General features: G+C 39.0%; 1 protein-coding gene across 13 annotated transcripts in view; it reads right to left on the bottom strand.

The window, feature by feature from the left end:
• Positions 1-27,909, bottom strand: part of USP54 (ubiquitin specific peptidase 54) — a 107,436-nt gene that overhangs the window by 39,651 nt on the left and 39,876 nt on the right. For 12 of the 13 annotated variants that reach the window (XR_012623979.1, XR_012623980.1, XM_074830665.1 and 9 more), the window contains exons 2-5: positions 17,247-17,433; positions 16,585-17,161; positions 13,796-13,888; positions 2,220-2,354 (exon numbers count right to left, since the gene is read on the bottom strand). Coding sequence is in view for 11 of the 13 variants with exons in the window: in XM_074830665.1 (XP_074686766.1) it covers positions 2,220-2,354; positions 13,796-13,888; positions 16,585-16,731 (375 nt within the window). In the remaining 2 variants the exon portion in view is untranslated. Of the gene's footprint in view, positions 1-2,219; positions 2,355-13,795; positions 13,889-16,584; positions 17,162-17,246; positions 17,434-27,909 lie in introns of those variants that run through there. The other variant, XM_074830668.1, reaches the window with a different exon arrangement.

The following is a 27,909-nucleotide window of genomic DNA, read 5'->3' as shown; positions in this document are numbered from 1 at the left end:
AAATCACAAAAGCATGTCAGCTGCAATATGTTATAAGTGTTATTTACAGAGACAGAAGGCTCCTGAAAATTTTTGAAAGTTGCTTAAAAAGCAAAGAAGTTGGCAATTCTTTGATATAAAAGAAAATGGTTACCACTTTTGATTTGAAATGCTATGTCAGGTAACCATTTATTTACTAGAACAGCTAAAGATTCTGTCACTGATTATTCTGTTCAATTCTCAAGCATCAATGGATCATACCAAATGTAACAGGCAGAGCAGCTCTGCAGTTTTAAAATCACTCGGTTGCCACTAACTTCTCATCAATACAAAGCAAGCCAAATCAATTTCTATATTCCACAAGGACTTTGAAATATGGAAAATAAGCTACATTCTATCAAAAAGGGGGAGAACTAATAAATGAGGAGACAGACTAAATTCTGCATGAAACAAAAGCACTGAACATTTTCTAGATATTGTTTCACACAACTCCATCTCTTTTCAAGTTCCAAGGAGTCCTTAAGACCTCCTCGCCTCCCACTGCTGCCAGCATATCTGGGGATGCCAGAAGTCCACTGACACCTCTTCCAGCAGCAGACTTTTCACTATCACTATGAGCTGCCTAGGTGGTTTATAGGCCTGCAATAAGCAGGTCAAAATTAATTATTACGCAAAATAGCTCTGACCCTGCGCAATTTACCTTGAACTTTAGAATCCAAGCTCTTCTGCCATTTAAATTAAAACTCTGCCTTTAGGGCTGAAAAGGTTAACTAAGTGAAAGGCTATAGAATTATCTCTGCCTTAAAGCTTAACCTCAAAAGGGAACTTGTACCCATTTTAACTGTCCTTGTGCCAGTACAGTTAACTCAACAAACCTGCTTGTGGGGGACTCCCATGGCAGTATCAGATGGGCTATTTAGTTCAGCTTTCTCAAGGAAAAAACTAAATCAAACATTCCCATGCTCTATTACATACAGAACTCTGTTCAAAGTGCTAGACTGCACACAAAGATTTGACATAACTGTGCTCACAGGGGTTCCTGTGTAGACCAATGTGATTTATTTCACTTTGAGGCTTTATTGGTATGATCTACTTCCATTTTAAGAGAGCTCATTAAACTATACTTTACTATATTAGTATTCTATAAACACAGAATACTTTGGGCTATCATAAGCCCATTACCAGTCCACTTAATTTAAGAGAACTACAAAAGCTATATGCATTTATCCCATTTCTATGACTTCTTGCAGTGCAAGTGTCAAATTAGGTAGGTATAGGAAATAAAATATTTAACATACAGAATAAAATAATTAACATAAAGAAAGGACTTCACTCCGCTCTACCTGAGAGAAGTTTTACCTTGCAGTAGTAAATCCAGTGTTTTTGTACTTTGGTTAAGAATTAACATCTTTGTTAACAACCAAGTAGGATACAAACACACTGGGTCCACCCTATGGATGCCATTTCCAAAAAGGGGAGCAGCCAGTAGGTCAGAAAGACAAAAATACCTCCTCATTAAGTTCAAGAAATTTAGGAGACTGAAGAAAGAGGAAATGTGGGTAAGAATAAAATCTTAACGTGATGGATGCAGAGAAAGAGTTTGAGTATAAAAAGAAAGCAGGGGGGTAAACCTAGGGATGCAAGATTTGTGTAAAAGCCATCTCCCAACCACTCTGGTGAGATAATGAGCTTAAGAAAAAAACTATCCAATGGATTACAAATGCAGCAACAGGAATATCTGGGATATGATCCCTTTTACTGTTGCGTACCTCATCTTACACACATAAACAACTGCATCGGGTTGCGTTTGGTTTATTTATTTATTTTTACTTTTCCTTAGCTAGAGTTTGTGAAAACACAATTTCAGAATAACTGGCAAACAAAATGTCCCTTCACTCTTTTGAGGTGATCCTTAAAACTAGGATCCTGGATCATTCTTGCAGTGCAATTTTTTTTTTTTTTACAATTCATATTCAAGACACATTTGAGACTGCAAGCATTACATACACAAAAGTAACTGTAAAAATAGATAACACTGATGTTTCCATTTCGAAATCATTAGCAATGACTCTCAAACCAAACACTGGTTCCCCACTGGATCACTTCAAGCTTGGGGATCTCTCTGGGGGCTTTTTGAGGCCACACATACAAGGTCTGTTGGAATTTGGGGCGAATGAAAAAAAAAAGTGTAGTGGGGGTTCACATCTATGTCTGTCAAACCATCTTTCAGTTATACTCACAAAGCATTCAGCAGCATCATCCATGATGCCCAGCTGGAAGCGTTGCTCATCCTGAAATGTCTTGGCAAGAGCAGTGCGCAGGGCATCAGAAGGCAGTACCTTCTCACTGCTACACTGAAACTGGTTGAAGATACCCTAGTAAGAAAAACATAGTTAGGTTACTGTATTTTCAAAACATTACTCAGTTATCTGAAAACAAACAACAAACCTTTAACTCACTTTGATCAAGCAACACACAGATATTTGTACTGTTCAGGGACTACAAAGAGAAAATCCTAAAAGTTCCTCCTTTCAAATATATATTCACCTTTGTGTATTCTTTCTTTTCCTTTCACATATCCAAGGGAGCATGGGGAGCTTAGGGGTAAATTTTGCTCAGTGTCAATCCCCCTTGGATCTTCCTCCCAACTTGATTCCTGAAGCAAATAAAATGGATACCAAAACTTCCTCACTTCTTCCTGTTTCTCCCTTTTTTACTCTCACCTGGATAGCTTTCTTCTTACACATGCCACCTTCTTTCCTCTGTCAAGCAACTCTGACCAACTGCCTTAGCCCTTAAACAGCTGCAACCTGCTGCTTGCATTCTTTAAGAAATTTATCTTCCAATAAGTCCAAGTAGCAGGTAAGTATTAGATGATTTTTGAGTCAGCATGCAGGAGGGAAAAGGCACAACATGAATGATGTATGGCCGGCTGTTCACTTGTTGCCATAACCTGCATTTTTGTTAACTGTAACTCACAGGTCATCTGGGCAATCATTTGCAAAGATGAGTAGTTCTGTGAAGAAGCATTATCATTTGAAGTGTGGGTTATATGCATGAAAGTTCAGTACATATTCCCCCCTGATTAAAAACCCACTTTTATTTTGTGTGTCTATATGCACATGCACGCATGTGTGTGAGATATCCAAAAGATCTTCTAAACAGTTATTTATCTTTAATTATGCCCTCCTACAAAAACAGGAACACAATTCTGTATGTAAGATCCTCAGTTTAAGTAAAAACTTCTAGTCCTTATTTTCACAGAAGACCATTCTGTCTCTATCACCACTTTGCTCTACTTTCTACCTCATTTCATATGACAAGCAAGCATCTCCAACAGCATCAAATTTCTGCTTGTCCTTTCCTATAAAAACTCATGTAACAATTTCCCTAAAGATTGTAGAAAAGCTCCATTCTTACTGCAAGAAAAAAGAAGGATCTTCAATTGTGCACCACTTGGCTTTCTGCCTTCTAAACTTAGTCAAACAAGGAGAAAGCCAGCCTCAAACTGGTTTGCCAGTTTGGTTTTCTTTCAAATCTATACTGAGAATCTAGTGATGTCGATTCATCTATCACTTTCTCCCTTAATTACAGAAAACTTCTACCCAGTATACTTATGATCTATATTAACTGGAAATAAATAAGCTGAATCTTTCTCTCCTTTAACTATTCTTTTTGTTTCTTATTGGGAAACAAGCAGGTAAACTGGGAGAAGGTTTGCCAAACTGTGCAATCTTGGCTGCTTTGAGGAAGCTGGAAGCACAGAACACAGCTGTCACTGCACAGGCAGCAAACCAACCTCCACACCCCTGCCACTTCTGGCTGTAGAAACGGTACAATTTATAGCGTTGACGTTATCTAATATAGATGTAAAATGCCCATCTCTCTTTCCTGCTATTTTTATTTTAGCAGTTCTTACAGTGCTCATTCATGGGTGAGGGCCCACTGTGCTGAAGCCCACAGCTCTTCTAATACTGCCTTTATTAGAGTGTCAAATAAAAATGAGGAAACTGGTAATGAAGCGAAGGCTGTGAGGCAGTGTCCTGGATGGAGTGAGTAGTGGGGCTTTTTTGGTAGCAGGGGAGGTGGCTACAGTGGTGGCCCCCTGGGAGAAGCTTCTCAAAGCTCCCTCAGCTCTGGGTCTGACCCACCTTTGCACCAAGGCCAGGCCAATTAGCTGCGCCTCTGCAGTAATGTATTTAAGAAGGGGAAGCTGGGAGGAGTTGGGGGAGTTGTGAGAAGTCGTGAGACCATCTCTGCAAACACTGAGGTCAGTGGAAGAAAGGAGGAGGAAGAGGGGCAGGTGCATGGGAGCAGAGACTGCCCAGTACCCCATGGTGAGACGGCAGGGCTGACCCCTGGCTACTCACAGGGGTCTACAGTGGAGCAGATGACAATTTGTGGCCTGTAGGGGGCCACCGGCCAACCCAGGTGACTGTGCCAAAAGAAGGCCAGGACCTCATGGAAAGAAGCCCCCACTGTTGTAGTTTGGCACTGGGAGGATTGCAACATGAGGGAGTGACCCACACACCTGTGAGTGTGACTCATGTCAGAGCTGGTTTGTGGAGGACTGTCTCCTGTGAGAGGACCGCGCTGGAGCCGGGGAGGAATGCTCGAAGTCATGCCCCCCCGCACCTCAGGTGAAAGAAGCAGCAGGACTGACCGCACCCCCCATTCCCTGCCCCCCATGCCACGGAGAGGGAGGATGTAGAGATATCAGGAGCATAACTGAGCCCAGGAAGAAGGGAGGGTTGGGGGAAGGTGTTTTCAGGATGTGGTAATGCCTCTCACTATCCTATTCTGTCTGTTATATGTTGTTGTTAGTGTCTGTATTAAATTTGTATTCTTTTTTCTTCTTTCCCTAAGGAGTCTGTTTTTTGCCTGTGCCTTAAAGAATTAGGTCATACCTCCTTGTCATTATCTCAAGTTCCTGGGTCTTTTGCTTCCCTCCTTCTCAGCACCAGGGGGAGGAGTGGGGAACGAGTGGAGTTTTGGCTTATTTTTCCCCTTCTCAGCACTGGATGGGAAAGGGGGAACGAGCAGCTTCACGGTGCTCAGTTGCCCTCTGAGCTCAAACAATGACAGGCAGTTAAGTCTCACACTTCATGAACTACAGACAATACCTCTCCTCAGTTTCATTTTTATATATCTATATATTAAAAGGTAAGAATGACAAAGTCTCTGTTCTTAACAGCCTTGATTCCCATATCCGTCACTCTGATAACAGAGCAAGTTTCGTGTTTCATTAGTAAATTCTCTCATTTCAGTGGACCTCAACAAAAAAAGCACAGTGGAACATAATTCCATCCTGCTTCAGCACTTTACATTAAATAGTTTAAGAGCACTTGAAAATATTCATGACTGTGCTTCAGAAATGTGTTTATTCTGGTTATCATCAATTTCACTTCACAGATCTGAAAACTAGGCACTTGCCTAGCCACTGGCATGCAACCTCACTGCAGGGAGCTGATGGAGAGGACCCGGTTTACTTCAATGAGAGCTCTGAAATGGCTCTTCACTCTTAGTGGGGTGGAGAGAAACAATGCAGGCTCCAAAGTAGGTAAAAGCAGAAGCAAGCAAGCAAACCAAAACTCTTATTTTAAATTTCCATCTTTAAAGAAATAGTATACTTTAACCTGCAATATACCTACTAGTTAACGTAAAGAGATCCAGTAAGGAAAAAGTGATCCTGATTATTATAAGCAACTTTTTTCCACAAGATCCTGCATTTTAAGTTTTTCTGCATCACAAAATTACAGCCTTCACAATTAAAACCAAACCAGAAAATTTTCATTAAACAGTAGAAAACTGTGAAATCTGTTACTACAACCACAGAACAGAAATAATTCAGCAAGATCAAAGAATTCTGTGAAAAATTCTAACACAAAATCAAGGAATAAAAGATCCCAATATTATACAGAAGAATGCTTCATATAATTTGTAATGACATAGCACGCGATGGTATAGTCTTATTTAGGTTACAAGGGAAAAAAGTCTTAAAACCAACAAGTAATTGTGCATTTTAATCTAATAAAGATCAAATCTTACCATGTCATTGCACGGTGCAGTTTAGAGCACACTAGAACACAGTGCTTGTAGGAAGTCCCAAAAGCATCTCAAATTGAGTCAAAAGCACTTTGAACACAGGGGGCTTTGATTTCCGTTGGGTTTCGGCCAGGGTTTTTGGGGTGGGGGTTTGGGGTTTTTTTGAGGGTTTTTTGGGGGGTGTTGTTGTTTCCCCCTTTCCTTATCTTTCAAGATAGGTTCTTTGCTCACTTTAGGAACAGGTCTTTCTTGTCTCTCAGCCTTAGATGGACAGGTGTGGCATTTCCTGCAGTTTCATCACTAAGTTATCTAAGTCAGATCTCTCTCCTTAATTTCAGGTCTTGCCCTTGAGTGATCCTGTTAATCACTAACATATTTGTTCCATATACAGGTCTGAAAGGCAGCTGGGCACAGACCAGGAAAGCTCTCCTCCTTCGCTGCCCCAGGAGTTTTCATGACACCTTTTCTCCAAGTGCTTCTGGAACTTAATGAGAACTTCATATAAGAAACACTCAAACCTTTGTTCTCTTTCAAAAACTTATTCACCTGAATTTGAAGACAGTGAAAATCCATTAGTGTATTCACCACACTGATGATCTCTCTCAATGGCTACATTCCAACACAAACGAGCGTATCCCTAAAAGCAGCTACAATATGATAAGACACTGCTAAAAGCTTCATGAACAAGACAAACCTCTCCCATTTTACCAGTTTTCAGTAACTAAAATCAAGGATGCAGAACAAAAAAAAAAAAAAAAAAAAAAAAAATCACACCCATATATTAGCTTAACATAAAATCTGAGGTATTACTGATGTTGAATTAGCAGCAGTACTTTGATTTCTACACTGATGACCTATTCTTGGCATGTTAGTAAATCTGCAAGCCAAGACAGAGAACAGCATGGGCAAGGGCTTTTTCTGATAGGAAGTATGCCTTCTGGTTACACTGCATTCCTGAGGTCTATATAAAAAAGGAGCGCATCTCCCTTCATATCCCCTTCCTTACAGATCTTCAAAGGTCTGGAAAGACTAGCAGACAGCAGAATTAGGAAGCGCAAGTGTTCTTTAAGAGGAATAAATTGCCGAATTCCATCTAGTTGCATCTAGTCCTTCCCCAAGGAACTCAAGATCAGCTACAATTACATAGTTGACCTTTTACCAGCTTGCTCTCAGAGGCATCCAAATCTGAAAATTCCTTAACCATCTCAGGCAATCTACTATAAAGCCTCACTTGGCTTATTACCATTCAGAAGGCTTTTTCCTAGTTTTATAACTGGAAGCTTACCCTTTCTACTACAGGTCTGGGCTTCTGACATATGTCAGAACAAAAGCTTGCAGAGTCAGTGGTCTCCCAAAACAATCTCCTCCAGTTTGGGCAGTGTGGGGATCAAGTTAAACCTTCTAAAGCTTCAAAGGAAAACAACCTAAGGTTTGAGACAAGGAACCTTTATCATACAACTATTCAAGTTAAAACTTGACTTCCTATTTCAGAATGTTAAAATTCACATGCATGATCATGAAATTAGTTGTTCTTCATTAGATTAGAGAATAAAGATAGTGATTATTCTTTGAGGTAATTCATGGGGTTGACATTTTAGAGTTCTTTCAAATTTTAAAGATTTGTAAGCTGAAATATCTATGAATCCCCCCATAGTTTACAAAATCTGCTCCAAATTATCTCTAACAGTATTTGGAATCCATTTTCTCCCTAGGAAAAAAATATTCAATCTGCAATGTGTGTCTAACCATACTGATGAAACAAACCCCAGACTTGATGACACACATGCACATATGACTTTTTAATCAAGCATGTAGAAGCAGGCTGGCATAAGAATAAATCAATGGCTGAAGACAACAGGCAACAGCTACTGAATCAGATTAGTGTCCATGCACTGTAAATTTTGAGTTCTGCCCTTGGCAGCTTTCTGAGAACTAATTATTCTCTTCCAGGATTGTGCTGAAGTTCCTTCTGGATGGGGATATCACTGCAGCTCTAGCAGTGTGGTATTTCTTTCAAAGAACAAAACATGTTCCCCCCAAATGCTTTAGTATTCCCTACATTAACAGTTTCTGTCTTTTAGCAAAAGCTACATTAACATGGCCAATCCTCATCCTTCTCTCACTGCTCAATATATCAATATTATTCTTGCTGTCACTCAATTGTGACAGAGTTGTTTGGGTTTTTTTAAAAAAAATTCTCTCCATTTGAATAGCATGCCCTTCTTACTCCATTCTATCCATTGGACTTTTTTTTTCTTGTCTACAGTACCTAATCTCGCATCCAGAACATCACACTTTTCTCCCGATACAGCTCTTACTCAGTACAACAACCTGTTTCAATAAGAATTCTGGCTGCTAAAATCACTTTTCTCCGATCCAACCACATCAGCCTCCACCCACAGTATTTCCACTAGCTCACATTTCTTCCTCACATTTCCTCATTTTATATTCGCCTTCAAGGGAGGAAATAATTCTAGCTCTATTCCGTTTTGTGTCTTTGGATCTCTTTCCAAACCTCCAAGTCTGATAACAATCAACCTAGATTTCCATTATTCCTTTCTTTTACAGTGTCTCTCCCATTTTTATTCACACTGTGCCCTAAACACTAACATAAGGTCCCCAATATGGACTGTAAAGTCAGGTACCCCTGGCTACTACACCCAAATCAAATAAAAATATACCTTCTGTGAGTTTTGTTTAGGAGGGTGTCAGAAGAAACCCAAATCACAGAGTGTCCACATAAACTAGATGACTATTTATCAACTGCTTGATCAAGATCAAAAGAGGCAGTCATTATCTGGAAGCTTCAATTACCAGTTTATTAAGTCAGGAAACTGTATGTGCTGCTAGATTATTTGTCAGGCAGTTAACTGCAAGTGCCAACTGAAAAAAGAAAGTTTAAACAATAGTAATTATTTTATATATTTTTACCACTGTTTTACCCTGAAATACTATCCTGATTTGGAAAAAACACAAAACAAGAGGATAAAATCTTTGCAACTGACCTATTACTGTCTCAACCATATAATGAACTTTTCATAACAAATCCCTCCATTTCATTCAAGTGGCTAATCAGAACCACGAACTATTTTCATTCCACTTCTTGAAAGCATCCTAATGCCCTATTGTTCTCACTTTTCACCTTAGAAAACAACATCATTTCTACACAGAAAAATTCACATTCTTCCTGCTTTTGTTGCACACGACAATTACAGAAACGACCAGCCCTACTGGAATTTATCAATCAACAGAGCATTCTTCTTTGCGACCTATAAAAAACACTCTGTCCTATATCCTGGCACTATGGAGATCCCAGTACAATCCCTGGAAGGAGAACAAACTCTCTGTGGCATGCTCAGTACAGTGGACGGATTTCCCCCTTGCTACCCTCCTCCAGCTGTGATAAACAAACACCAAAGCAAAGCCGTGCTCTAGAAAAAGGAAAATAAAACAGAACACAGTAAACTTCAACATTAATAATAAATCAAAAAGCTGTTCCAGTGTTACAGCAGGCAAACCACATAGCGGTAAGGACAGCTTGTGCACTGAAAAAAGAACACTTAAATAATGCCACATCTTAAGAAATAGTCTTTGGGATTCCAGCACAGAGTCTGCAGCTCTCTCTTGTCTTTTTATAACTGTTGATGCAAGGTTCCTTCAAAATAACCAATGAACGTATGTGTAGAATGATTTCAAGGTTCATTTTGTAGTCACATAAACACAGCCAGGTAGCACAGCAAGTTTTAAAATCATTTCAAGAACTTGTGCAATGGATGGCTTCAATGTGGTACAAAAATAAAATGTGATTTGATATCAGGTATGACATCACTGTCCTGTGATCCCTCATTTTATAAAAAGTAAAGTTAGAAATAATATTTATAGAGCTAGCTGAACATTTACAGTAAATACTGTGCATGACATCAGAATCCCTAGAAACAGTTGCAGCACGCCAAGAGAGTGTGGAAAAAAATACAACTTCTTTGGTGTTATTCAAAGGCTAAATTTAGCTTAGTGAAGACTATCTTCCTCTAATCGGAAGAGAATGTTGCCTTTAGAGCACAGTTCAAAGTAGGGGAAGAGCATGAACCCTCTCTGCACGACACAGGAGATATCAGGTATCCTGTGAAGGGAACCTGGAGTGGAGGGGAGACACGACAGAGACTCTTCCCCCCAAGCACTGCCCCTTTCCCAGGCCAGGCTGGAATCTGAACATGCCAGCATGCTTTGGAGAAGAGTAAACATGTCCTGCCTCCACCTTGCTTGGTCTGGACAGGTATTTCGGGCAGATCCACCTGACAGCATGCAGGGCTAATTACCTCTCCCCAGACCCTAATGGGAGATTTTTGCATGGTAGAGAGCTCCAAATTCTTGTGTGCCCACTGGATCCAGCCATATCTTCTCCCTCATCTTAAAGCCTAAAGCAAGATTCAAGAAAAAGAGGATGTCAAAGACCTGGAGGCTAAGCTGGCACTACCCTGGCAGGACAACAGTTAAAAGCTTCCAGAAGAGATAGGAGGGCTGGGGCAGGGAAAGAGATGAGCATGGAAGGGAAGGGATGATCCTGCCGCACTAGGACACAAAACATGCTCTTGGTGATGCTTACAGTACTAGGTGCATATTAAGCACATTATCCCATTTGTTTTATACAAGTTTACACATAGTATGTGCCAGACAGCCAGACTTTAGAGGAGGGGGGAAAAAAAACAAAAAGAGCAGTTTGAGAACACTGATCCAGAGGGCAGCAGAGAACAAGTAAATATCTTAAACAGCCTTTTTTTCCCCCCCTCTACTGCCTGCTTAAGGAGTTTATGAAGATGAATGTGACCATCTCCACGGTTTCAGGCTATCCCTTGTGCATATCTTTACCATTTAGTATCCCTAGCTTTTCAGTTGGATGCAAACAAGACAGCCTATGCTTCTGGTGTTTGGGGGGTTTTTTGGGGGTGAGGGGAGGTTTGCATCCCCAATTTCACTTAAGAGTTAAGTGACACCCTTTATTACTCATCTTTATAATATTAGACTTGATAACAACATAAAAATGGGGGGAAATTTTCAAGTATTTATGTACACAGATCAACATTTCACACAAGTTAATAAAGGTCAAAACTTGTCACGGTATCACCCAGAGAACAACAAAAAATTGTCAGTTGCTTTATGAACATAAGGGAAACAGGAGTAAAACATTTCTATAACCCCTAAGAAACAAATTTCTATGTCTTTTTTCTCTTGTATAGTTTTACAATATATGTCTGTAAACTTTCTGAAGGTTCTGGAATAGGCTTGGGTAGAACACACTGAAATTTCCCATGAAGAACAGACTGTAGATAGAGGAAACGCTAACATTTTGGTTTGGATTAAAGCCAGTTAGAATTCATTTATTTACTTTGTCAAGTATTGGTTACTGCCCCTATTCAGAAATACTTGTCCAGATAATTCTTTACTTGTTTAAGAATTTCTTGAGTTTTTCATTGTACATTAAGTTTTGTGAGCTATAGGAATTCTGCACACAACCAGATGCAAGTTTTCTAAAATGTGCCACTAGAGGATTTGGGGCGATGTTATAGCTTTGTTGGAAACTAAGGGTTGTAACACCTTCTGGCTAAGCATGGCATTGGTAAGAACTTCAGATAGAAAACAAACAAAAAAAATCCTTGCAGATATCTGGGAGCAAGAAGAAAGAACAGCAATTTTTTTTTTCAAACACTGCTTAATTTAAGAAATAAGCATATGGTTGCAGGCTACAATTTGTGAATTCTGCCACTCTACCTGTCACTTCCAAGTTTATAATAGCATACTGCACACTTCAGCAAGACATCAAAAGCAAGGATTTTCTCAGCAACACTAAACACTCTTCGACCCTATGTCTGCTTTTAATACATATATTCCAGATATCCTGTCATCTTCCAGTCTTACTGTAATGCTTTCCCCTCTCATACTGGTACTGCTAATCCACATACATCTTTGTTCAGAGTTCATCTTTCAATACCAGTTCCACAAATGTTCATCCTCTCCTTTTTCCTAACATTTTTTTCCCCGTCCTCTTTTTCAGTACTTCCATTCAGAAAAAAGACTTTTAACTATTACCTTTATATTAATACTCTGCCTCAGAGTCCAGTCTACTTTCATTCAAATTGCAGAACCTGTCTGATCTCCTGGTATTTCCTTGCCATATCTTGCTGTTAGGTTAAACCCCAGAAGAGCAAAAGCTTACACTCATGATAATTTCCCAAAGCCTTTTCTTTCTGTCCTCATCTCAGCTACCAAAGAGTGCCAACAATCACTTAGCAATACTGAAGGGCATGATCCAAGAATTAGCTTCAAATTATTTATCCCACTAAACTTAATTAACTCAAACCAGATTATGCCTAGGTCTTGCCATTTCCCTATAATGAAGAGAATATATTTAATACTCCATCTTTTCTTTGGCTGGATAGCTGTGTTTCTCACTTTGGATGTGCTATCTTGCTCCTAAACCACTGTTATATCCTCTTCTGACGATACTGGTGTAAATATCATCCTGTGTCATCATTTCAGCAATAAGTCTTGAGATAAATCTCCCTTCAGAAGGAAATTACTTATCTTCTTTCATGCCTTAAGTCTCATCTTTGCTGTTCTTTTGCAAGAGAAATCCCCTCAACAACAGTCCAAAAACTCACTAGATAACTCATTTCAAGCCTGTTTCTGTGAGAGCACCTGTAGAGTCGCTTAACAGTTAGTAAGACAGCTATTATACTACAAATATTGCCTGTGAACTTCAGACAATCTTAATTTAAATGTTGCACACTATTTTGCCGTTTTTTGTAAGACGTGCTGTCTGTCCTTTTCCTTATTGCACACAGTATTCATGACAATAAATTCTCACACCATGAATTTATGTATTTAATTGGATTTTACAACCCATTTGTGATCAAAGAAAGTGTCTCAGTCCCAATTTCACAAAGAAAAATTACTGCTTGGGAAGATTAAAGCTGGTATTTTCATTGTGTTTGCATCATATCCATTTCTCCCACAAGGTTAGAGGGAGCTGTAGGTTTAAAGTAGCAAAACTTAGAAATGAGGGCACAAAAAACCAGAAGTGCTGAAAATTAATGGGTGGAGACAAATGGAGATGTAAGATTGCACAATTTACTGAAGTATGTAACAGTACTTGCAATCAGAGCTAGCATCTAGCTCTTACTGTCCAGGCAGCATCTATGACAGGCAGTTATTGTATCTGCATCTACAAACAGAACTGATGCTTTTTAAGATAGAGACCACAAAGAGCAGAGCCATTTAACACAGGCATCAATATTTACAGTAGAAGACACCTTTTAGTTTTACATAATCAACAGTTTTGAACAGAAAGGCTTAAAGCTAAATGGCTTTCTCTATGCTGACATTTAAAGTAGCTCTGAAGGAAAGGTAACTTCTGAAGAGCATACTAACTGTATACAGTATGATATTTACAAACCAAATGATAAATTAGAAAAAAAACAAAACAAACTGATGTTTGACTGGCTGAACTGATCTTTCAAACATGGAGACTCACAGTGATCTGTACTCCATTGATAAGAGTCCTACCTGAAGCTTTACCTACAGTATTTTCACAATTTATTGGCTTGAACATATCTTAAAAACAGTACTATGACTGTCTTGTGCCAGTATCTATGAGATTCACCTTTGCTCTCACAAATTTCCAGATGTGAGTTTGATTACACATATTAATCAAATATTGGAAGTGTTTCTGTTCAATTTTTTAAAAAATTGTTTTTCATTTATTTCCAACTTTTACCTTAAGAGCACAGAAGATGCAAGAATCTCCCATACATTTGTGCGTTGTGATTTGACGGAAACTGCGGCGAAAAATGTCCAAGTGCCAGAGAACCTGAAACACAAAAAGGGGCACAGACAATTTTATGAATATATAAAATATCGCATAAAGCTCTGATTAAAATTGTACATGTTAAATAATCCCAGAAGTATACTAATATCAGTGAGCATCACTTTTAAAATGGGATGCCTTTTATCTAACTGCAAGTTGACATTTTTATCTTCTTTCTCAGCTGTAGTGTTCACATACATTTACAGCAGTACATCCCTCTGAATTTCTTGCCATGTGCTTTTAGATTAAAAAACTTGCTGCTTTGTCCATGTGGCAGCGAGAGCTTAAGCAGCACTTGCCCTGACTGCTCCCCTGTGCTGGCACCATGGCCGGCTGTTGCACAGCCACACTGTAAAGCTGGGCAGAGCTGCCAAGGACACCCACCAACCGCTGGGGCTGAAACGTGCCCGTCCTTCCACCTCCTAGGCAGCTTCCTTGTTCTGAGCAGTAAGTCCAAACACTGGAAAAACGGAGCACTGACAGCGTATACATTAACAAGTTCTTGCAAGTCAAAACAATAAATTACTAAAAGCCGTTATGCCCAATGTTATCATGAGTAAGTGTATTTACATGCCACGATTAACTGGCAGACTTCTAACCTTAACATGGGTGGGCAGTTCTATTTTTCTCTTACAACCAGTATGGTGGGAATACCAGGTGTGCGACCATACCTGGTCACAGCATATAAAAGCAAGCCTTATATGTTCTGCTAGCAACAGTGAGAGGTAATGTCTGCTGTAACAGCACCAAGTTTTATTCTTAAATTTTACCACTAAATCTGTGCAATCCTGGGCAATTATCTAAACTCGTATCTGTAAAACAGCTACAACACCAATCTCTGAGGTGTTTCACAGTCAGCTCTGTATATATAAATGTGGTCAGTGCTGGCTATTTCAACTTCAACTAACAATAACTGGACTTTCTTGTAAGCCTCAGAACCACCAGCCTTTCAGAAGGCAAAAGCTTGCTCTGAAAGAAGCCCTGACCTAAATTGTGTCCTGCCAGGTTCTGGACAGAGCAACAAGGTCCAGGCTGGCATCTGACTGGCTAAATGTTTCATTAGCATGAACAGAGGAACCAAACTTCTTATTTCTGATTAATTTGTCCAGATCAACTGGCTAGGAAAGATTTAGAACTCTGAAAAAGGTTGTGCTGGTTTCAAGAAGTGTTTCCAGCTTGAACACTTTGTTAACTAAACCATAGCACAGAAATGTTTCCTAAAAATATATTTAAAAGCATATTTATTGAATATTTAATCTGTAATGTTTCCCAAAACTTCAGAATTGTCATGGCTATGTTTATGCTCAAATTCTCCCTATACTTAAGGGCCTGGGAGGCAACATAAGCCTTGGAACCATCTGATTACACACAACATTCCTGAAGAACTACTGCAGACTTCACAAAAGGACAAAAAAATAATACGCTTAGGAATGAGTCCAATTTTTCGATGTAATTGCCTTTGGAGGTTATCTTGAATGTTTACAGACATAGAGTAAGGAGCAACAAACATTCAAGAGTCTCTCAGACTAACACTGAATGCTAAAAAATTAAGATCAAAAAACCCCAGAAGTATATATTTTACGAAATTATTACATTCTTGTCTTTTTTCAAAAAAATTCAGCTTTGACTGTAGATATTTTTGGTATCCTACCTCCCTTGAGCTTTAGAAGAAAATGGTTTATGCAGAAGACTAAAGGCCAGGTCATACGCTTTCACCTTCATGTATGGCATGCAGCTGGTGTTAAGCTCTACTTAGTTCTGACTTAGATTCAGTAACTCACCATTAAGATGTAATCACCAACTGGCTCCTAAAGTAACACAAGCAATTAATACTGTACCTCACTGGAAACTCCACTTTACTTATTTTAAGTTCCCTTTGTACCTATAATCCTGTATTTCACGGTATATTAAGCCTATTGGAGGATCACTGGCGTTTATTTTTGTATTATTTGCATCAGGGGGGTATCTTGATGCCTGAACTTACTCAAGTGCCCACAGAAAAAAAAATGAGAACAGTGATACAGTCTGTGCTACACAGACAAGTCATATGAAGGGAGAGAAACTGATCAAGAGAAAGGGTTTTAAACCCTGCAGCCAGAAAGACTGTCTTGAATGTCAGAGATTCAAAACATCTAAATAATGACAATACCACTGTAACAGCCATACCGCTCCACTAAATTTTGACACAGGAAAAGATGTCTTCTCCTAAATCAAAAGGTAAAGACTCAATCACCTAAACAAAGCTACAAATCAGCAGTTAGAAAGAAACCTGGACTACATAAGAAGGATTTTGTATAGGTATTATCAAAGCTTGAACTTGACTGGTTCAAAAAAAAATAAATTTACTTTTAAGGAGTAGACATACTGCAAGATATGCAATATTCTATTATTTTAAAATAATTTTTCTACATATATTTTCATCTTTGGTTGACATATTACAAGTTTACACAAACAAGAGATTCAAATACATTAGTGATGACTATATGAATGCTGTTAATTTCACCAGGAAAGCCTGAAAATTGAAAAAAGCTGTTCTATAACTCAACAAATCTGAATTTCCAAAGGTAGCTTTATTCTATCTAGCCCCACAAGCAATTAGGTAGTCAAGCCTGGCTATATTTGTTGCACAATCAAGCTTAAGAAAATGCTGCAATAGACAGAGAACAAAACCAGAAACATTTTTTATTCTGTTCTCTTACCTGTAGTGCACTATTCAGGAAGCAACTGTTCTGTCCTGGTTCATTGCTGAGACCTTTACTGGGTGCTATTGAGGTTGTATTTCGTGGAGTAAACATGCCCTGTACGCTTCCCCGACCCACAGAAAAGTAATTTCTTTTCCAAGACATCTTCCAATTTCAGCAGCAGAATATGCAGGTTTAGGCTGGCAGAGTATTTGACTTGATCACAACCTTCCTTTCTTCCACCAAAATTCAAGACTGGAACAACATCCAATCTTCTTTATAGTTTAAACAGAATTTATCCTTTCATCAGGACACAAGCAGTTTGCTTTTAAATCTGGCCCAGGATAGTATTCTTCATTTGATGCTTATGTATGCAAAAACCTCTTTTACAAGCAGCCACATACAAAGTTTGCAAAGAGAAGGAATCCATGGTCGTGCAAGTTCATCTGTTACGCTGCTTCTCCCTTTTCCAAACAGGCAGTGACTTCAGGGGACAAATGGCAAATCAAGGAGGTCCCAGAATCGAGAGGAGAAAAACAACAGCTATCTCCCACACCCCGAAAACCCCAGCTTCTCTAATCTTTTTATAATCCTCCTGCAGAAGATAGGAAAAATCCAATTAGTAAGAGAGCAGAGAAACCAAAACTAAAATAACACCTTGGCAGCTCCCTTTCAGTTACCTCCGTCTTGGGTGATGAAAGAAACATTATCCTCACAGAAGAAAAAGCAGCAACTCCAGGACTTGTGTGAAGAGCTTTAAAGTACCAAAAGTCTCCAACACAGTTCTTCTAATTCTGCATGTGATCTTTAGAAGCTTCTTCTCCTGATCCTCCTTCTGCGATCGGAATGCCCAGTTGTGCCAGAAAGCTTGAGAGAGAAAAATAATCAAAGGCTTGCGTCATTTAATTACTCTCTTGGTTTTGCGGTGTTCTGCCAAGACCAGAGTTGCCTCACCTCCCACAATACACTGAATCTTCTGAGACAAAGCAAAAAATACAAACCTTCCTCCACCCAGAAAATAACATGGAAAAGAACAGAGAATTCTGAGAAAAGTATGTAAGAGCAAGAGGGCTGGAGTATATTGGAAGGGTTAAGAAGGAAGTTAGCTTAAAAAAATAAAACACAAGTTTATGTGAACTCCATGGTGGTTTTCATACATATCCTTTACAATCTTGAAATGTTAAATTTATTTAAGATCTCTTTGTCATTCAAACAGTAGTATGAGGATTTCTGATTCTGTGAATACATGCTAGCATGTTGTCCACCCTAGAACTGGGATTCTGCACTGAACTTGGAAGTCTAAGACAAAGGCACAAGGCTCTCCCCTGACTCAGCAGCACACAGCTCTCCAGAACAAAATAATCTCCAAATTTACTTAATCAGAAACTATGTGTATCTGTATTAAATGTTACTCAACCTAGCTACATGGGATATACAATGTCTTCTGAAAGACATTGATGCTTCTGAAGAAGTTGGAAGAATCATTCCATAGAAACTGCTCTTCCCACAAGTTCACTTTTTCCCTCATCTCACGGGAAATGTAAAGAAGAATTTGATTTAAGAAATTCCTAGAACCAGGAACCATAAGATTCATGGCAAAACATTTTTTTAAAGTTCTCACAAGTGTAGACCACCTGTACTCACTTTAGAGACAACTGCATAATATTTTCCAGGAACATTCACAATGACATTTAGTATTATTCCATTTTTGTATTATGGCTGATATAAGCAAGATGACTCTATTCCACATGTACTGAATCAGTAGTTGCAGCATGAAGTCACTACAAAATAGACATGCATAGACTGTGTGCATCAGCAAAAACTAACTGAGAATAATTCCTTACAAAGATATCCTAGGTATCTGTGAAGGCATTTTTTTTTTTGCTTTCCACACAATTATAAATTCATCTTCTGTCAAAACACAGAAGGAACTTCCTCAACATCTGCGAATGCGTTACAGCAGCCTAACCCATTCCCTTCTAGTAATATTTTATTTGTACTTTTATTAAACTCATTCTACAAATATTAACGAAGTCTCAGCATTGCTGTAAGGCAGACAAATACCTATATACAGATGAATATTCTTCTTGGTTGCCAGTGTACCATGCAAAATTTTCAGATATGCTTGCAAGCCTGCAGACACAGACCATTACCATGCCCGTCGCACAACATTCCTGAGCACTGAATATATACAGGATTCATTTCAAAGCAACTTCTGCCTCAGCCCCCTTTCTTTGCTCAATCCCTTAATGAACCATGAGCCAACCATGCTGTGTGAGGTAATTCAGTTTCAAGCAACAATTTAAGGATCTCTGTAAACCAACACCACTTGCAATAGGTGCAGTGGCTAAGCCTGCGCCACAGAGACGGAGTAGAATGCTGTGTGGAATGAGCTGAGGCAAGCAGGATCTGCGCTAACTCACAAAAAAAACCCCTGAGCCAAGCACTCTATCTTCTCCTTTCCACAGCACCTATGAAAAGATGGAAAATACAATCCAAAACATGCCCAAGGTGCATAGCTGTGAGCAGCACCTATTCAGTGGACTTCAAGTTCAAAACAAGATTCTGCTCTCAAAATGGGCTACAGAACTTTAAGTACTCCTTGAGCTAAGCCAACTCAGTTACAACAAAGTGAATACATTTTTTCTATTGACTTTTATTGTCTTGGAACCTGAATCAGGTTAGAGGCTTTGTAGTTTGCCTGTCATTGCAGCAAGACTATTGCAAGCTGGCCAGGACTTTGGCAGTAACTGTGCAAGCTTACTGTCTGCACAGCATTTGCACAGGCTTAGCAGAACTGACTTCTTGCCACACGTTCGCTATGGTCACTCACAAGAGCAAATTCAGTTTGCTCATCTGGCTATATGACTTTTGTAGAGCTAAGAACATGAAGAAAACACTTAAGCTGGTAACCCCCCAGTTATGACAAAACCAGATCTCTGGAGATAAATGGCAGCTTCACCCTTTGCCAACTTCTAAAAACTTACCAACGTTATAAAATAGCTACAAAATGGAATCCTAATTAATCTGAAATATATATAAGAAACTATTCATATGGATTATTTATAGACCCGCTTAGCACTACCATAAAAAGGGTAACAAAAAGCAGGAAAAAAAGAGCTTTTGTAAAACCAACCATCATTACTAAAATACTGTGTTTTGTTTCTATCACCACTGACAAACCATCAGTAGCAAAAAGTTAACCTTCCCATACTTTAAACAGCCAACATACAATTGCCAAGAAAACAGCAGTGATCTGTAAGGGAAGGCTATTGCTGCGCCTGTCAGCAGATGTAGGTGTTCTTCAAACATGCTACTTCTCCCAGATACTGTGTTAGCTTGTAAGCAGTCCCAACCACAGAACTGCAGAAAAACAAAAATTTGCTTTCTGAAACGAAATCGTGATAACACTTTAATGATATATGCCACAAGCTTCAGAGAATTATATAGTTAAGTGAGAAGAAAATATTTTTATATATTGTTTCTGATTAAAGAAGTTTTTGAGAAAGACTGTTCCCCTATTAAGAACACATACAAGTCAACAGCTTTTTAATAGTACAAGGAAAACCCCTACAACTGAGTTGCCAATGGAGTTTCCCAGCCTTCTGTAGCATTTTAATGCTAGGTGACAACAACTGCAGCACCACATAACTCTTGTATTTAAAAAAAACAAAAAAAAACCCAAAAAACCCCAATACACACAAAACAAGAAACAATGAAAAAAACCACCAAAACCCCACAAAAAAACCCAGATGACAGATTACAAAGCTGTAGCTACTGTATGTCCCAGTGGCATCTTGGCACGACTCCAGAAAAATGAGTCTTAAATAAAAGAGAAAGGTATTATCAGACCTGAGAAAACTGTTCTTATAGAAAAGAGACCCTCATTGTTGGAAATTTTACTAATACAGAAATATGACTAAAATAGGAGGAGTGCCAGATGCAAAAGCATAAGTGATGCTCTTGGTTCATTACTCAAAACATTATCTTAGAAACATAATAAACTGAGGGAGAAAACCTAAAAACTTAAGGTACTTGAATTTTGTTTATCATATTAAGAACACTATTCACTGGAATAAGGCACAGAATTAATCTACCCAGCAGATTTAAAAAAGCTAACTATATCCCTGAAAAGTCGCACAACCTTATAATGTTACAGAAATGTTTTTATAAGAGTAAATAATATATAAAAAATATAAAGAGTATATAATTAAAAAAAGAAAATCCAACATTCTGGATCTTCCCTTGAATTCAAGCTGTTTGGCCACAGCTTTCTTCAGGAAGAAGGGAGGGATCCCAGCTGCAGAGACAGGTTCAACAGACAAGAGAAGGGCATGGGGCACCACTCCAATTGCATCTCCAACAATGCAACCCCAGAGCAAAGCTGGACATGGTTCAGCCTGTACTTCTGACCTGAAGAAACCTGAGTCTGCCCTTGGGACAGCAGAGCACAGCACTCTACAAGACATGTACCACAGAAGAGTTCAAGTCCCTGTTCATGCTCATATTCACTTACTAAATCTATTACATAGAAACAACATCTCAAGTTGCATCCTTCATTCTCTGGTGAGGTCCCACCATCACTGTTCATTTTAAGGGAGAAAAAAAAAAAATGTAACACTCTTACTGCAGTCTCATGTCTCTCCAAATGTTTTAGGCTATCGCTTGATGAACCATTCCAGGCACATAGCTGAATTAGAACAACCCATTTAGGAAAGGAGATGCTTCCATTTAGCAGTAGGCATGACTGAAACCACCACTTAAGTATTTATCACACTGTTAAATAAGAGCAGAGGTCCAGAATTCATTTTTCATTACTTATAATTCTGAAAGAGCCTTCAAAACACAGAACAAAGTAAATGCTTCAATGTGTAAATGTGTGTGATTTTAGAAAAGGGACCTCCTCCCACCCCCAAGATTCCACCACCTATTCTGGCAGTAGGGAGTAGATTAATGGTGTTGAGGTCAAATCGTCCTTTCACATGCCACAACACCTCTGAAAGACTAAGCAGATGAGAAATGGCTTTAAAATCCCTTATTTAGACATTTTTCATAACAAAGAAGACAGACTTGTCCAAGACAATGGACTTTGGTGAAAGTTTTCATGGCTCCTTCTTTTGGTGAGGAAGCACAGGAAAGATCCCCTTGACTGATCCCATGGCTGTTCTCAGCTAGAGGGAAGAAGTTTCACAACTAAAGGCTTGAGAACATACTTTCTCCGTGAAGCTGAAATGATTAAAGTATCTGTTAATTTCTGCATGGATTAAATTATATTTAATTGTAGAACTATCAATATTAAGACCTTCATTTACAGTTTAGACATCTCAAAGCACAGCCAGAGCTTTGCAAGTCAGTCTAAATTCAATCTTGATGGTGATGAAATAAAATAGAGGGACAGAAAAAGTTCCCGTTACCAAATAACCATGAGGCTGGATGAAGAAAAGAGTGAATAGGGCAGTGATCTTGAAGGTAAACATCCCTCAGAGAAGTTACCTGCAGCACAACCAAAGAAGGGATGACTTACTCCTCTTAAGGATGTCTCCTCTTTTTGAGATTCTTAGCTAGGCAGAAATACTGGACAGATTTCTTTGTGCACCTAGACAATATAATGTAACTGTGAAAAGGTACAATTATTTCCATTCATCTCTATCTCCAAGAATTTTTTGATAGCGCAAATGGGACAAGAGGAAAAAAAAAAACAACCAAAACCTTTCTGCTTTACACATGCTTTTTTTCAGTCTTGATTGCTATGCTGGGAAAAAGAGAGGAAAAAAAGCCTGTGATGCTTCTTCTGCCAAGCTTACACCCATTTGTCAATCCTTCTCTTAAAGCAACAACTTAATTAACCGGCTCCGTGCTACTTGTGCCTACCAGGTTGAACCAGGAACTGACAGTGCCGCTGATTCCCATGACAGACTCACACTAGTCTTCCTTATTTTTCATCCTGCTATTGCACAATTCCTAGTCTGTGAAGCATTGTAAAGTTACAACAGAGCTGTGAATATTAGAGACCTTAGGCTAACTCCCCAGAACCATGTTAGAAAATATACTCAAGAGTTTGCATAAGGTTATGATGAATGGTCTTTCGGACACCAAGGATGCAAAAGTAATTATCCAAATGATAGGCTAAAAAAGTTGCTAGTAAAGACCATCAAAACGATCTTGGAGTGAAGATTAAAAACAAAAGCTTCCCCAAATCCATAGGTGTACTACTTTAGAGAGTAAGGGTACAGCAAGCCTATGACAAACACTGGTTTCCCAGAAGACACAGTGAAGACCACTACAAGATAATGGAAACCAAAACTGAAGGGACTAGACAGAACAGTAAGCAAACTGGGACAACACATATCATTGACCAAAACTGCAGTAATTTTGGTCACTACCACTGTATTTTCACACTCTACCAACCACTAGAAGAAACTGTAGGCAGGATACTTGATAGGCCAAATTGCCTCTTGGGAATACAGCTCCCTGAAGTGGCAACACTGGCATTTCTGAACTAGTAGACAGCTTACTGCTTCTACAGTGATTGGAGGGAGAAAACTGATCAACTGTTTTATGAAAAAAAGAATATGTTATTATACGAACTTTTTAAACCAACGAATAACTCATGAAAAACAAAACCAAGCCCACTATGTTCCTGTTAACTGCTCTGAACAGGGGGCACAGAGAGACCATGTTCTGCAGAAACACCCCAAAGTGAGACTCTGCAAGCTGCTGAGGTCAAGTATAGCTTTATACTGCATGAAGGTACTCTTTACAGCAAGCAGTTCTCCAACTTCTTCATCCAGAATGCTTGTGGATTTTATAAACTATAGTGGACTGTCTCTTACAACACTGTAATGAAATCTTGTGAACACTTACCTAATCTGAATCATTTGATTTTAAGCCTGACAGTCAGCCAAATCTATTTAAAGAGCATCTCTCACAGTAAAAAAGCAGCAGAAAGCCACTGGCTTTGAACTGCAGAAGGTTCAGTGATGGTGGAGAGCTGGAAATTACCTACTGGAGATCGAGGGGAGCCTCTCTACTTCTTCCCAACTGCCTGCAGGTGCTTCTCTGGGGTTACAAAGTCATTAGCAAAGTCAGTTAGCAATCATTTCTGTGGCCTTCCTGAAAGAAGGACATCAGCTGTTAAACATGAGTCTTCTGTGCAAACTTATGACCGTGTAGACTTCTGTTCAAACTATTGGAAGAGCACGTCACTTATCCCACAGAGCTACCAAGAGAGAGTAGGGTAGCTGTGTTCAGACTTTTATAAAGCAGATAAGAGGACTCAAAGTATCCAGTTGGCTCTCAAATAATCAGAAAAGCTGTTAAAACCCACCCACTAAAGAGCTCTAATACCACATGACAAACAAAGGCAAATTACAATAAAAAAAAAAAGCCAAACACACAGCTCTAAGTATCTAAACCCAGCATTACAGCCTTTTCTGATCAGAAATAACTTGACCTGCAAGATGATCTAGGAGTTTCTGGAGGAAAGCATCTCTTAGAGACTTTTATAAGAGCACAATGTGGAATAATCAAGTAATAAAGGGCTTCTGTTCAAAGACAAACAATGACAGAGATGAGCTCAGAACTAGAGATGCAAAGGCCACGTTATTTACTTTGTGTAGGGCTTATTGCCAAAACACACTTCACTCCCCAGATAAAACTTCTACTCATATCAAAAACATGGTATTAATAACCACCGATCGCATGCATCACAGTACTTTCAGCACATGCATTTGCTGTGGAGGTTCCAGGGAATGGAGGTAGATGAGCCCACAGCTTTGTGTCCTGCTTCCGAAATCCTTCGGAAGCGGCTGCCGCCCTTTCTGTTATACAGCTCAAAGGATTTGTTATCTCAACAACTTTTCTCTGACAGTTGAAGAGGAAAGGAATATATATAAAATTAAGAAAGTCTGCCCAGCCTGAAGTAAGTTCAAACCATTTCAAAACAATTTGCACTCCCTTCAGATCTCCACAGCTGCCCAGCTCTAAGACATGCTAATAAAAGAACTTATCCTAAAGTTTTATATTACTTTCTACATGAAATCTAAGGTTATTCTCCCAAGCCTGTATTTAAAACACCTTACCTACTCCTAGGCTTGGTGCTGGACATTTTACAAGGAGGAAGGGTGGGGTGAAACCAGCTTTTCATCCCACTCCATGTAGAACTCGTGGAGTTCGGATAAATGGAGAAAACACAGCAGCTTCAAATGTTATGTAAGTGCTCAAAAGCAGTTAAACATCACCAATCCTGTGCAACACAGAACATCACGACAAATAGGAACAGGGCAGCTGTCAACCATATGGTGAAATGGAAGATTCTAGTGAACGCTCAGCCAGCCTCCTGCTGTCAGTTATTCCCTTTCTAAATCTTCACCTTGGCTCTCCAAAAAGGAGCTTCAAGATGAATTCAGTATTTGGTTCAATCTCCAGCTATAAACAAACATTTTAATTGCAAAATTTTGTATTTTACAGCCATCAGTTATTGCAACAAGATTTCAAGGCCCTTTTTCCTGTGGCACCTTATTCACAAGAAAATCTCATCTCTCTTCCAATAATACCACTGACCCAAGAAAACAAAAGTTTTCTACTTTGGCTTGCAAGTTCCAGCCCAAAAATGCCTAAAGACTTCCTAGAAGCTTTCAGAAGCAGTCAGTAGTATTCAGCAATATAAAGCTTAATGACTGACAACTTTTTAAATTCTAAAATCATGCTGCCATTCTTTTCCTGACCTTGCAGGCTTTCACTGCTGAACAGAAAAACTCTTCCTCTTCTGTAACAGCTACCTACCTTGTTATAACTATGAGTTCTCCTGTCAATCTTCACACCCCTTTCCTTCCTTAAAACAGAAGTCAGTAGCTATCGACTCCCAAATCATATGCTGTTCACATTACAGCATTGCAAATCCCTGTCTCATTAAACTCTATTTCATTATACCCTGATTTCAGTAATGTCTGAAACAACTGAGTGTGTTAACACACATTCACATAGAATAAAAACCACAGGTACGCAAGAAATGGATTTTGCAGGAAAACAAGCAAACAGAAATCCAGCACTGTCAGTACTTCAAAGGAAAGACAACGCAAACTAAGCAAAGGCAGCAACACATTCAAAGTAGCAACAGAATTTGACCAAATAGACAGACGGCTTTCAGGTGGAAAAATAGGTCTTTCCATGTGTTAAGAATCTCAAAGTCAAATACGGCAATGCACTGTTCTCTCCAGGTAGTGCTCAAGGGGAAAGACAACACCCAGGGCAGAAGTCAGTTTCCTCAACACAGGCACATAATGGACTTTTTGATACCACTGGCTAGTGAAAACCTCCACAAAGGGTGGGCAGACACAATTCCCACCTCCCTCATGATCAACAGCTGCAGCCAGACAATATATTTGATAGTACCACAAAAGCATTTGCTCCCTCCCTCTTTTCTCTTAGCTCGAGACAGTATTTGGTATTAAAATAATAGTCATAGCTTATTCTCAAGCTATCAATTCACTGTATTTTGTGTTTTATTTATATACTGTTACCACATATCAAGATGGTTTATAACACTCACATTCTTGCCAGACAAATAACATACCAAGGTGCAAAACTAATGCAGTATAGAGGACCTCACACAAACAAAGCATAGGCAGAGAGAGTAAAGAAAGAGCAAGCAGTTTAAGGTGTCTGTGCTGGGTCCCAGTATTAAATGCTTGTATCATTTTTTCCTGACTTGCTAAAACTGACAAGCAGGAGAAGTGGTGCTGCATCACAGAACATTATATAGATTAGTACTTCTACATGAAAATATAAAACCATGCACCCAGCATCCACAACATGCTGATTATTCCTCTTTTTTAAAGTAGTCATCTGTGCTGTATAGCTATAAATAACACTTCAGCAGAATCACGAGTGTGCACACACATGCATAAGCACTTAATAATCTCAACTTGAGTTTAAGATCATTACTATTTAGGTTTTAAAGGAATAAGCATAACTAACAAGAACAAGGAAACTCATTTTGGTTTCATTTGGCTTTGTATACAGAAGCATTTTCCCACAAAACCCACTGAAGACTTTAGATGCTGAGTAGGAAAAACACTTGCACATACCACAAGAAAAAGCTTACTGAATCAAAACATCCCGTATCCAAGAGCAGTTAATAGCATATGTAAAGAGTAAACCAAGCAAACAGGTTAGGAGAAACACACCATGATACCCTACACCTCACCAACAACCTGGAACAGCCAAGCAGGGAGAGTAGAACTCAAAGCCTGATTTCTTGTTTTCTATACAACCAGGAGACCAGCAGAAGAAAACATCTGATCAATGCATTTAGGGAAATTACAGAGGAGAAGATTTCTCTGTGCAAGCTGATGAGGTTTTTTTTCCTTTTGAAACAGGAAGCAAACAGACATGACCAAACCTTAAAACTTTACATCCCAAACTTGCACATGGTACTCATTTCCCACTAGCAAATAAAGCATTTGTAATATGCTGCCATGGCTTCCCTGTGGCTCCTGCACCCCAAGACCAGACCTGGCCAAATGGGCCGTTGCTGGCTGAGCCAACAGCTGTGCACGTACTGTGCCTCTCCTCAGCTGCAGACCCAATCTATCATATAATCTCATAAAGTAAGTGGCCATTTTGCAGGGCTCTGTGTGTTTTAAAGAGGATAACGACAACTGAATGAACAACAGTCCTGAACTCACAGCTAAACATCAAATACAGGCGAGGTCACGTAACAATTCCTGCAAACACAGGAAAGGAGCCCTTGTGTAACAGGACATGCAGCTACCTCCGTTACCTGAAATTTTACTTTCATTGAGAAGCCCCTTAGAAATAGACAACTCTGTTTAAATTCTTACTATATAAGACATTCTGAAATATGTACTAAAATAAATATTTTGGAGAACAAAAAACCAGTTTATCAAACAGTTGTGAAAAAACCCTTCAAATCCACCTATTTCACTTTCTGGAATTTGGAGTAGATGCTTAAAACAGGCAAAAGGTACCTTCTTTGATTTTCATACACAGTATATTTGTCAGAAATACATTTCAGGAACTAAAACATTACAGAATACGCATAGTATACACAGATGGAAGTTTCGTGTGTGCAAAGCAGATTGCATCCCATAAACAAGTTTTATTAAATACAGACATTTCATCTTATGTTAGAACCGAAAGTAAGGTGAAACCATAAGATTTGCACATGAACTTTCACAAAACTCTGGCCTCTTTGAATTCAGTCTGAATTCAAATTTCTAAGTTATGATTCAAAGAGACCGTTTATTTAAGTCTTACCAGAATGCTACTAAGGAACTACTTCCATACCCATTTTAAAAACTTACACAACTCTTTCCTTAC

This window comes from Strix aluco, chromosome 7 (assembly GCF_031877795.1).
Source record: "Strix aluco isolate bStrAlu1 chromosome 7, bStrAlu1.hap1, whole genome shotgun sequence".
NCBI lineage: Eukaryota > Metazoa > Chordata > Aves > Strigiformes > Strigidae > Strix > Strix aluco.
Note: the sequence above shows the minus strand (reverse complement) of the source record. Positions and strands in the feature narration are given on the sequence as shown.